Below are 12,193 nucleotides of genomic sequence, written 5' to 3' on the forward strand. Positions count from 1 at the left end.
ACCTCTTAATTCCCTTCATTTATATAGTGTACAGGTATTCCAGGTAAGACAAAACTTGACCTATTGATTCCCCAGGTATCTGCTTTTTCATATTGGTTTTGGCAAATAAAACCCAAGCTGTTGCCAGCAGGTGTCTCCCTGGGAGCTTGGTTTAGCACCATCTTTGGTAGCTGTTTTCCTGCAGCATTGCTGGGTACCATCCCTGTGAAACAGGGAACTCAATTCCAAGTGTGGCTAAGCTTCAAGCAATGTGTCAAGAACAAGTAAATTAAAACATTTTTTTTCTAATACCTTTTGATATTACTTCTTGCTTCTCTGAGCTGCTTGCAGATGTCCTTTCTGAATATGAATAAAAAGTTTTGAAGATAATATTGGGAAAATCAGAAAATATTTGGGTTGCTACTCTTGTCTTCAGTAGGAGGTAGAAAAAGTGATTTAGAAAAAACCATATGTTTAGGAATGGAGCTTAACTCAGACCCTGGCAGTGCCCTGGAGTCTTTACACCCTTGAGAATGTCCCTCAGCAACTCTGTTTCAGTTTGCTTACATTAAAACAATAACAAATACTTCTTGCTGCTATGGAATGGCTGTGCTTTTTAATAACATTTATGTCATTTAGAAACAAGTACTGTGCAAGGTCAGCCACAGACCCTGGCAGAGCAAGCTGTTGCCTGGGGTAGTGGGTGTAGTGTGGATGACCAGTAGCTAGATGATGCCACTGTGCATTTTGCCTGCTGCCTGAATTTGTGACGGAGCAGAAGCTTGCTGCAAGCACAGGGAGTCCAGGCTTTTGCTGTAAGTTTTCCGGCAAGTGCAGAATGCCGGCTAAAACCTGGAGGTGAGGGTGAGGAGGGGAGAGGTTCATTGTTTGCTCTTCACCCTGGTGCATCCCTGCCATGAGTGTGTATAAAGATGGTGCCTGAGGGGAGCTCCTGTGCTTCTGCAGAATTGAATTTTGCTGTCTTGTGAATGAAGGCAGAAGAATTCACTTTCTTTTATATAATTATATTCCTAAATAATTAAACTTTACTAAGGCTGATGGGAAGCCTTAACATTGGCACTGTGCAGTGCAGAGGATTAATATTGAAAATGGAAAACTGTGTGCTTTATCTGCTGTTTAGGAATCAAGGAATATTTCCCTGCAGCTATACCAGTTCTGCAATAGGCCATTAATTCCTGTAGTTCTGGAAAAAGATATTTCCTGACTCTAAAAGATCCCCCATGTCCATCCTGTATAAATAGCCTTTCTCACTGATTGGTATCTCTAGGGCTCAGGTTATATGACCCAGTTTGTGTTTTTATCTGCGAAGATTATGCTAATGATAGTGCTGTGAGGGGGGTGTAATGTTTGTGCTCGGAGCTGCTGCTAGCGTGTTTCCACCTGGTGCAATGTAAAGGATGTTTTCAAGGGTCCAGATCAAAAAAGGGACAGCACCCCCAAATGCAGTCAGCACGGAAAGCTGAGGCAGTGAAACACAAGAATAACACCCTGTTGTGGAGCATTTAATAGACTCTGAAATAATTGGTGTGTTGGTGGAAGGCTGCATTCGGAGATAATAATATCTCTGTACAGACAGCCTGGCTATGAACAGCAGGAGGGTGCCCTGTAAGGCCTAATAACGAACCTCTGGGTGACAGGAGGGGTAAGTGTGGGGTAGGGAAAAGCTGGTTTTGCTTTTTAAATTGAAACTTTATGTAAACATATGGGTTTTTGGGTAGGTGTGTTTTTCCAAGGTATACACTTCAGATTTCCTGATGCTCTTGAGGTCTGGGGGAAAGCTGTGTGGCTGGCTGGAAAGGGTACTGTGGGAATATTGTATTTCCAAGGATGACTTTGAGGAAAACAGCTGCTTATCTTTTTCTCTTTTCACTTTTTTTTTGTCTTGTGTGCACGTCTGTGTCTGTCTCTCGATTATTATTAATTTTTTTAAATCTGTATGGGGTGGAGGTGTGTCTGTGCAGATCCTAGCACATGGGTTTGTGACTCTTGTTTAGGTGTCTGTATGAACTGTACTAAAGTAATTAGCGGAAATAATAAATCCTGGCTATTTTTATGGATTCCTCTCAGCTTTCAGTGCTTTTGTGAATTCTTTTGGCTTCTTGAGCTGTTGCTCCTTTGCTCAGCATCATAGCTATTTTGTTGTCTCCTATGCTACTTTATTTTACAAAGCTTGTAGGAATGTGAAACCTTTGTACTGCCTGTTTTCTAAATCTACTTAAAGCTAATAAAACTTTGATACTGCTAAAAACTGTCTGAATGACAGTTTTGCTAACTCTTAAAAATTCCCATTTCTAGGTGCCTTAATTTCATTAACAGAAATTTCTGAAAAGCACCGTCTGCTCTGTTCTTAGTTGTGTTAATGCTCATATGCTATTAGAGAGGGCATGCTGTGGCTTGTTAACATGATGACAATATTGTCAACCTTATGGTTGAAAAAATTATGTTTTGAAGCAAACAGGCTAATAAATATTGAATCCTTACTATTTGTCTCTTGTTTTCAAGTTTTTAAGACTCTCTTTCTCAGGCTTTCCCACATCCATCATGGATACAACTTAAATTGGAGCCATCTAATTCTGGGATTGAAAATTATAATGTCCTTCAGGAAAGTAACTTGAGTCAGTCATGAGTTGCATGATTTCAGATTAGTCTTCTGCAGGAAGATTTTGTCTGATTTACCAGGCCAGTCATTGGGAGCAGATTTTGAACATTGCCAGCGCTGTTGCTTCTGTTCCCAGCTAGAAGTTGGTATTTAACTTTCCATATGCAGACTGTCTGGTGTTGGATGTGATCTGGTTAGGGTATACATCAGTTTCCTTAGCTACCTTTGTTATACTGGAATTGGTTTAATAAACATAGGATTCCTCACTACCAGAAATGTGCTCTGTTTATTATTGCTGCGACTGCCTGATTTGTTTTTCTGCTTACAGAGGGATGGCAGACATCCATACTCTGAAATTACTGTGGCTGTGTGCTTGGGTCTGAGGAGGTTGTGGTCAGAACAACGGCCTGTGTACATACGATGTATTTGGAGCAGAAAACAATTCCACGTGTTATTTCTTTCAGGAATCTTCTTTCCCTTTGCGATAGCAATTCAAGACCTGTTAGGTTATGAGCAGCTTCATTTGCTCGTAATTAGAGAGAATGAGGTAGCAGCTAAAATGATGAGTATCATCTTTCCTAGCTAAGGAGGAAAGCTGAAACATTTTGGATAAAAGAAAAGCACGTGGGGGTTGGAAGGATTATTAAAATAAAAAGCATTTGTCCACTTACCTGGCATGACATTCTTGGCTTGCATCTCTAAGTACCAACTCACCTGTGGCTGATGGCAGTCGTATTGTGTATTATATTATTACGGCCGTAAGTATATTGTCTAGATTTACACTATAGAAACCTTATTCAGAAGACAAACTCCCACCCACAATTATACATATTCTGGTTTAAATAGGGCAATGTATGCCAGGTAAGAGAAAGAAGCCAAGGTAACGGTGATCTGCATATCACAGAATCACAGAATGGTAGGGGTTGGAAGGGACCTCTCGAGATCATCTTGTCCAACCCCCCTGCTTACGCAGGCACACCGGAACACATCCAGGTGGGTTTTGAATGTTTGCAGGGGAGGAGACTCCACAACCTCCCTGGGCAGCCTGTGCCACTGCTCTGGCACCCTCACAGTAAAGAAGTTTTTTTTCCTCATATTGAGGTGGCACTTCCTGTGTTCCAACTTGTGCCCATTGCCCCATGTCCTGTCATTGGGCACTAATGAAAAGAGCCTAGTCCCATCGTCCTGACACCCACCCTTTAGATATACTTATAGGTATTGATGAAATCCCCCCATAGTCTTCTCTTCTCCAGGCTAAACAAACCCAGGGGTCTCAGCCTTTCCTCATAAGGGAGATGCTCCAGTCCCCCGATCACCTTCATAGCTCTCCGCTGGACTTGCTCGAGGAGTTCCACATCCTTCTTGAACTGGGGAGCCCAGAACTGGACACAGTACTCCAGATGTGGCCTCACTAGGGCAGAGTAGAGGGGATATCATTGCAGACATGATCTTTGCTGTGGCTGGCTCAGTCCTGATGAGCCCTTGGAGGGTTCCCCACTGAGGCTGGGATTTGGGAATTCCCTTGAAAGCCAGTTGTGAAGGACAATGAGGTGGTTCATTGAATTGTGCCAGAACGTGGCATCAGGGGTGGGCTGGAACTGGAGCTGCTGGGTGGGTCATCCTGGGAGAGGGGAGGTGGGTGGCACTGGGGGGGCTGACCAGGGTCACTGAGCCCAAGCGGGCAGTATTTTAAAGGCTCAGAATAATGTGCCGGGTGGGGAAGGAGGGGTCATGGCTGGCGCAAGGAGGAGAGAACAGCTGAGAAACTGTGGGAGATAGCTGAGTGGGAAACCGTAATGATGTGATGTGCCTGTGTACTGCTGCTCATGACTGTGACTTCTTTGTTTTTAAACATTTAGGAGCATATGTGTATCCCTTTATCTTTAGTGGGTTCACAAACTCATTTTCCTGGAGAAACCTATACAGTACCTGTGAATGTTGGAGCTGAGCAGGCTTGCAGCTAGGCCTTTTGTGGATTGGTGTGTGCTAATGGGAAGAGGCATTTGACCTCAGCTGAAGCTGTCATGTTTGGAGGCTGGTGGTACACCCACAGAGAGGAGTGAGCTGTGCCGTGTGTCTAATGGGAGTTATGGCTGGAGATGAGGGTGCCAGATGCTGGCCTTGGGAGTGATGAGGTGGGACAGGGATGGGACACAGTCTGAGGTGTCCGAGGGGTGTCTGTCTGAAAAACATTGGCTGATGCATGTTGGGTTGTATCTGGCAAAAAGGTGTATGTCTGGAGCAGGCAGGGCATATGTAGGTGCCACCTTCTGGCTGTGGTGCTTCAGCCCATTTAGATGGCAAACTAGAGATTTAACTGCTTAAATGTCAATGTACAATTGAAGGGGGTGAAAGTGGTGTCCTTTAAACGGAAATTATTGCAAGTTGCTTGGCCACTTCAGTGGCACTGACGCTTGGATGCAGGACATGATAAAGGGGCTCAGCGGAGCCAGAGCAGGTTTAGTGCCTTGCAGAATCAGGCTTAAAGACCATAGCAGGGCATCTTCATTAAGAACAGACATGATCGTAAGCTGCTTTTCACACTCTGTACTCACTACAGAGTAGCTCTCTTCTATAAAGCTTACAGATAAATAACTAAAAGATTTGAATCTGACATCCTAAAGTTTTTTTGAAAGCTAGAAAGCATCTCCTTTCATTGGAAAGAAAATTTGAGACTCAATTACTTTGCTTTAAAAGGTCCCAGGCTGGCAGTTCAGGCAGGGGAAATGCTGGTCCTTGTTTACTGTGGTTCCTGGGAAACCAGCACAGTCTCTTCTCCCCATTTTACACCTTGCACAGACCTGAAGGGGTTACGTTTTAAAATGAATAATGACTAAATTTATTCGTCATGGACAAATGATGACAGCTGTTGAGATGCTCCTGTTAGCGCTTCCCAGGGGATAAAGTCAGGCTGGTTCCTAGTGCAAGCCAGCCCAGCCAGGCAGACTCAGCTTGTCTTCATCCTGGATTATTTGTCCCAGGTTCCCCTCACTAGCAGGGAATTTCCTTCCTAGAAGTGAACTGAAGTTTCCTGGTCTGAAATGGGTGTTAATGAGAATCCCACAGAGCTGCAGTCGTAGAGAGAGGACTGAAGCCATAGCTGTTTAAATCCATGTGTGAAGACAGCATGCTTAATGAATACAAGGGGCAATGATTGATTATGTTCTGGACTGAAAGCCGCGGCGCTCTGTGAAGCACTGTTACATCTGGGCACGCTATGGAAAATATGAAGGAATGTTGAGGAAGCTTATTTGCAGAAGGATATGTACTTGTAAGCAATTTTTTTTTCTTAAATAATGTAAAGGAATTGAAAAATGTAAAGCAAATTGTGTTCTGTGTTTCTCTAAGACAGCAGTGGTGAGGAGACAAAGGCCTCTTTTATAAGGGCATGTCTCTGACGGAGAGTGCTATATGGCCCTTATAAACGAGCACTGGGGTGGGGGGGTTCTTGTGATGGGAGACCATCAATAGTTATTTAATGTTAGAACGTGGCACTGATTCTGCTTCAGTGCACCACTGCTGGAGTCGCAAGAGTTACACCCATGCTGAATTTACCACCTCGTGCTTTGCAGATACGTTGCAAAATATATGATCTAGCTCAAATGATTATTGTGAACAAGAGTCAACAAATGGGGTGGGAGAAGGCTTTTTAATGATAATGTATAGTGGCTTGGTTTTTTCTCTTATTTTCTGTACTTCCATGTTCAGGTTTCTTTCCTTTCTTTGTTTCTCTTTCTGTCCTGCACACGTGCTGCCGGAAGACTTGATGTGCAGTTCTAAATGTGGCGCTGTCATTCTGTGCTACTCTGATGAGAAAATGCTGTTGGGTTATTGAAGGGATATTCTGATTTGATAAACATGTAATGCTTAGTTTGTAGACTTAATGAACAGGAAGCTGTGATTGTAATCCAATCAGCCCCAAAACTGTGGGCTGGCTGGTTGGCTTTTTGTGGAGTGTTGTTGGGTTTTTTGTGGGGTGGTGTGGGTTTTTTTTTTTTCTTTTGCTGATGCTCAGAAAAGCCTGTTTTAAATGAAGATGATAGTTGATTTAATTGCTAAAATGCTACAAGTGTGTGATCCTTTTAATATCTGTTTTTCTGAATATGTATTATATGAAATAGCAAACCACACCCTCTTCTTTCAGGGGGGTGAGGCTTTAAAAATGCAGATACAGGAAGTGAGTTAACTAAGACTGCATCTAGACAGCTTGAAATGCAGCTGATGGAGAATTTTATTACCAGATGAAATTGGTTTTGAAGTAGTAAACTATCTTTTGAGTATGACTGACTTCTGTTGTCTGGTAAAATATATATATGAGACAAATAATAATTTGCTTGATATCTATACATGAGCTTTTGAAATAAATGCAACTAGGGCAAATTTTGCTCAGAAGTTTTTGTATTCAAGGTCTGTGCAAGTCTTTCTGCATCACTTAAACCCCTTCTTAGAGGCTTCAGAGATTATGCATTTTAAAATCTATTTTGATCTGCCATGACCTTCAGTGCAACTCTCACCAATTAATGTTTTTGAAATAATTCCTGTTTGAGTTAGACTGTATCTTTCAGGAAAAAAAATTAATCTTGTTTTTTAAGAACTGCCTGTGGTAGCATTTGCTGGGTGACACACCTCCTACCCTTGTGTAGGGAGTCAGTCCGGTGATTATTCCAAAAAATGGAGAGAGGGCGGGGAAGGGAGGGGGAAAAAAGGCAATTCAGAATTTAATTTGGTTTTAACCTCCAGCCGGTGGCCTTGTTGTGTGTTTTTCTATTAGGTGAGAAACAATATTAATAAATCACACTGGAAAACTACATTAATAAATCTTGAGTTGCTGTGTTAACATAGACTGTAATCAAGCAACTCGTTAGGGATCTGGTCAGGCCAAAGAGTCTCAACAGTCTCCTACAGAGAATTTTCATTTAATTTAATTTAAAACATATTTTCCAATCCTTTAATCATTCTCATAGTCCTTCCCTGAGCTCTTTTCAAATTATTTTTGAATTACATATGTCAGAACACAACCAGTGTCAATAGGGAGGTAGCATGGTCTCCACCGCTGCCTTTAGGGCACTGTGTTAGAGAGAGCCCACATCCTGCGGCTATGTTCTTCTTAGGTGTGTGACTAAATTCCTTGATGATAAAGTTCGTATGTTCACTTATGACTTGTTTGCTTTCACCCGAACAACGGTCCGAGTCCCTGTTATATTACCCCCTTCCTTTAGATGTTACTTTTTTTATTTTCCTGGCCCTTTCCCATATTCCAAGACTTCTTGAACATCAAAATTAAAGGAAAAGATGTCCTTGGCCACCTTTCTTAGCTTGTTGGGTGCTGCTGTCTACCTGTCATTTTCAGTGTTGTGCTGTGATTGGAGTATGGCATCGTGTGACAGGTGCATACTGGAAATGTGTTTTTAGGGTTTCAGATGATTTGTGACAGTTCTCCTGTACCCAGCAGCCTGCCGCTAAAGCTTTGGGGAGGGAAGGCTCCTTAAAGCGGTTGGGCTGAGGACAGTACAGGCTTTTCTTTCTGTTCTTTTATCAACCCTAGAATATGTCTCTACTGTTATCAGTTTATTTTCTTACTTTCAGAAAGCTCAACCTGTATTGAATTGTACTCATTAGTGTCTAACTAGGAGCTTTTGTTTGTTACTAGATATTCCCAGCTGTTTTCCTGAATAGGGATGGATTAATGCATCTGCTTGAGTTTTTGCCAAGTGAAATTTCACTAAGGAGGTGTTCCTGAAACGATGGCGAGTGATTGCATACCTTGGACTGTTGGGGAGGGATGGATGTGAAGCAGGCCTCAAATATTGAATGAAATGTTAGTGTAGGAAAGCTAAATGATGGGGACTGAGGTGGCTTTTCTGGCCTCAATAAATAATGCGTGCCATCTGTATCAGCTGTCCAAACACTTTGTCACCTTTCAACCTAAGGTTGATTTTTAAAGTGGATTAGCTAATCTGTGTAAAACTGCAATATAAGCACTCCTTTGGAATTGAAGTGACCTTCACTGAGAATCAAAGTGACTATAATTCATTTTAAGTTAATTTTTGTTCGCGTTTGGAAGTGGAGGCTGCTGTTCCTTTTGGATGTACGCAGCGGGTTCAATAGGTTTTAATACACCTTATATTTATGGCTTTTATGAATTTGAGGTAACTTTCTATTTCTTCATAAAGACACTCTGGAGATAATATAAAAAGTTTAAAGTGGATTTGTAGCTCTGGATGGCTCTGTGATTAATGGTCCATGGTTTATCAACAGCATGGGTGTTGCCATGTGATATTTCCTGGGTTACCCTGTTTGTTCTTGATCTGGTACAGCCAGTTAGTGGGGTGTGATAGGGCAGCCTATGCTGCCTAATCCCTGGATTTGCTCATGGTCTTGGTTTCACTGCATCCCATGCCACTGCATCACATGGCAAAATAGCTCTTAGAGGCATAAACATCAGAGATACAGACTGTAGGCACTCCAAGTGGTGTCTGTGGCTTGCATCTTTCGGCTGTAGATTTGAAGTTTATTCTTTTTATCTGAACACGTTGTCTGAAAGTGGTCACAATAGCAAAGGTTTGGGTTTGGTTGCCTGGTGGTCATTTGAATAACCAGATTTCTATCATGAAGATGCTGCTGAGATGAGAACTGGCAGAGCAGACCTGAGCATGCAGCATGTTTGCCATGATGTGGGCATGTTCCTTGGGACATATCTTTGCTTTGCCGGACTTACATCTAAGTCTGCTTCTTTTGGCAGATAAAATTTTTGATGATGAAGACTCCGTGGATGGGAACAGACCTTCCTCAGCTAGTTCCTCTACATCTTCGAAGGCCCCTGCAAACTCACGCAGAGTTGGGATGGGGACTACCCGCAGACTTGGGTCTGCAGCTCTCGGCTCCAAGTCTTCAAGTAAGTCAGTAGCATAAATGAGTTGACTTTTATGCAAAGTGTTCATAGTGTTCATGTTTGAGCTTATTGCAAGGACTTCCAGACTGGCTCCCAGGATCCAGTAACAAATTTTCCCCTATGAAATCATTACATGTGTTATCTACGTGCCACAACCAAACTTTCATGGGATGAATTTCCAAGTAGTCCCCACATCACTGTAATGTATTTTGCATTTTTGAAAGTTGGACCTGTGCAATTGTGTACTGAGGGCTATGAGTAAATTATGTTAACGTTGCAGTGTGTAGATTTTTGTCTTTATGGCTGCAGCTCTAGCTGAACCGAGGCAGGCTGCTTACAGCTACCTGCTAAGCTTTGGCCCATGCAATCTAAAACTGACATGTTGGCTTTCTTCTAAGACCTTTGGGCATTGCTGGTAATGAAGGTACAGAAAGAAAACTGAGCAGTAATTATGAATGTGAGCAATAATTCTGCATGTGATTATAATTCTCTATGTAACCTAGAAAAATGGAGAAAGTTCCCTATATTAGACAGTCTCTAATCTGATTAGTATTCCAGAGACTATTTATCTTACTTATCATTTGTCTGTTTGTACACCTGTCAGATCTGCACCTTCATCTATTATAGATAGGATTAAATCCTTTAAAATAAAATCTCCTATATAATTAAAGTAAATATTCCCTTTCATCTTTCAGACTGTGTCCCCTAACTGTTGATTGACTACCATAATGACTTCCCTAATGTGTCCTCTGTGCCTAGGAGTTGAAGGATGCTGTGAATGTCTAGTCTGTGCCTGGCACTGAATTTCCCTGTCTCTGATTTCATTACATCTGCAGCACTTTGAGGCTGCATTGGTAGTGAACTTTCTCCTGATTAGGTGCCTTGATAGCTGGTGGTTTCTTAATTGATTCTCTTGTTGATAAGAAGATTGAAAAGGCTTTTTCATTTGTGTGTCAGCAGCCAAAGAGGGAGCAGGTGCTGTAGATGAAGAAGACTTCATTAAGGCATTTGAGGATGTCCCAACGGTTCAGGTAAGTAGAATTACATGTTAAAACAGTGCTAAAAAGCAGAACATGGATATAGGATCTAGTCCTAACCACTGGCAAATTGTGCTTCGTTGTGATGTTGGCAAATCGTTTTTAAGGGGAAGGCAAGTTGGAAGTTGGAGTGAGGCAGGTTTTATACGGTGATATCTGCCAGTAGTTTGTGTGAAGCCCTCAGAAGCGGAGGGAATGGGGGTAGGAGGGTTGTGATAGAGGTATCACAGGAGTGGACATGGAACTGGAGCTGGACATGTGTGCTGCACAGTGCAGTCTGGTCAAACAAAAATTTAAGGCAGCTCTCTACATTTCATCTGCACCATCTGGGAACTGAAACAGTAATGGTGATTTGCGTCTCCAAGATTGCCGCTGGTGTGAGTGCTACAACTGGACAGTGCACGTCTTCTGATAAATTTAGCTGGATAGCTGAGATGTGTCACATATCCCCTCTCCTTCACTAGAGCTTTATTTCTGTGACAGCTGAACAGCACATATATCTATTAATGATATTCTGTAGGCCTTCACTAACATAGCCACTAGCAGCTGCAGGAATGCTGCTTAAAATTTTGAAAATATAATAAAATAATAGAAAATGATCCTTTACTCATCTTGTGGCCATTTAGTAATTTTGGATTGCAGGAAATGGTTGTAAATTCTTTGCATTATGCAAAGCCAGCTGTGTCCAAGGCTAGCATGTGACATATAGGTAAGTATTGGGGAGCAAAGTATGTAAAGGTGTAGCTAGAAAGTGATCTGATTATTTTGGAGTGAATCTTGCCTTATGGTGCTACTCTGTATTTAAATTTACAGATTTATTCTAGCCGGGATCTTGAGGAATCAATAAACAAAATAAGAGAGATACTGTCAGACGATAAGCATGACTGGGAACAGAGAGTTTCCGCGGTAAGTAGTGAACCTGGATGTGAACTCTCATATAGGCTTTTCCTGCACTGAGCTTTATGCCATGAAGAGGGTACTAGGAGAACCTCAGAGTAAGGCTAGAATGTAGTTTAAATGGTGAACATCTGTTATGTTCCCCTAGGCTTGGGGGAAACGTTTCCTAATGAGACTAAATTTAAACCACATCTGTGAAGGAAAATGCTATTTGATATACAAGAATCTATTGAGACAGCTTCAAGTTGAACTGGATCTCATGCAGCAAATCCAGGTGTAAAGCTAGAAATTTGCTAGCAGATGCTGAAATCAAAATGTCAAAAGTGGTATTCAGAATACCTTAGAACTTCCTGACGAGGCAGAAAGTCACTTTGCTTATATATTTATGCTTTTGCAAAAGGAGGTGTAAAACAATTCAGAAAGAATTTACGCGCTTAGGCTTTGAATAAATAAATACGACTATGGGAAGTGTGCAAGTGGAAAATCAGATGTTATATGCATGCCAAGATCAAGTTTTATTTGCTGAGGTGAGCTGTGTTTTCATGATATAAATAGATGCATGATCTTGTCTACACTGTAGCCTTTCATCACTGGTGTAGCAACTTTGACATGTCTGTCAAATCCTGTGTTACAGATCTGAGTGTCAGACTGTGCTGATTCAGCTTACTTTACCTTTTTTATTTGTTTGCTGTACTGAGTAACAGTGACCCCAAATTGAAGCACTGTACAGACGCCTCAGTATACATGAGGGCCTGTGAAAGTGTCCAA

At 41.9% G+C, this 12,193-nt stretch overlaps 1 protein-coding gene across 1 annotated transcript in view; it reads left to right on the top strand.

The window, feature by feature from the left end:
* Positions 1-12,193, top strand: part of CLASP1 (cytoplasmic linker associated protein 1) — a 188,866-nt gene that overhangs the window by 82,776 nt on the left and 93,897 nt on the right. The window contains exons 9-11 of the mRNA XM_075093052.1: positions 9,342-9,494; positions 10,449-10,522; positions 11,342-11,434. Of these exons, the coding sequence (XP_074949153.1) occupies positions 9,342-9,494; positions 10,449-10,522; positions 11,342-11,434 (320 nt within the window). The remainder of the gene's footprint in view (positions 1-9,341; positions 9,495-10,448; positions 10,523-11,341; positions 11,435-12,193) is intronic.

This window comes from Phalacrocorax aristotelis, chromosome 5, assembly GCF_949628215.1.
Source record: "Phalacrocorax aristotelis chromosome 5, bGulAri2.1, whole genome shotgun sequence".
Lineage (NCBI taxonomy): Eukaryota > Metazoa > Chordata > Aves > Suliformes > Phalacrocoracidae > Phalacrocorax > Phalacrocorax aristotelis.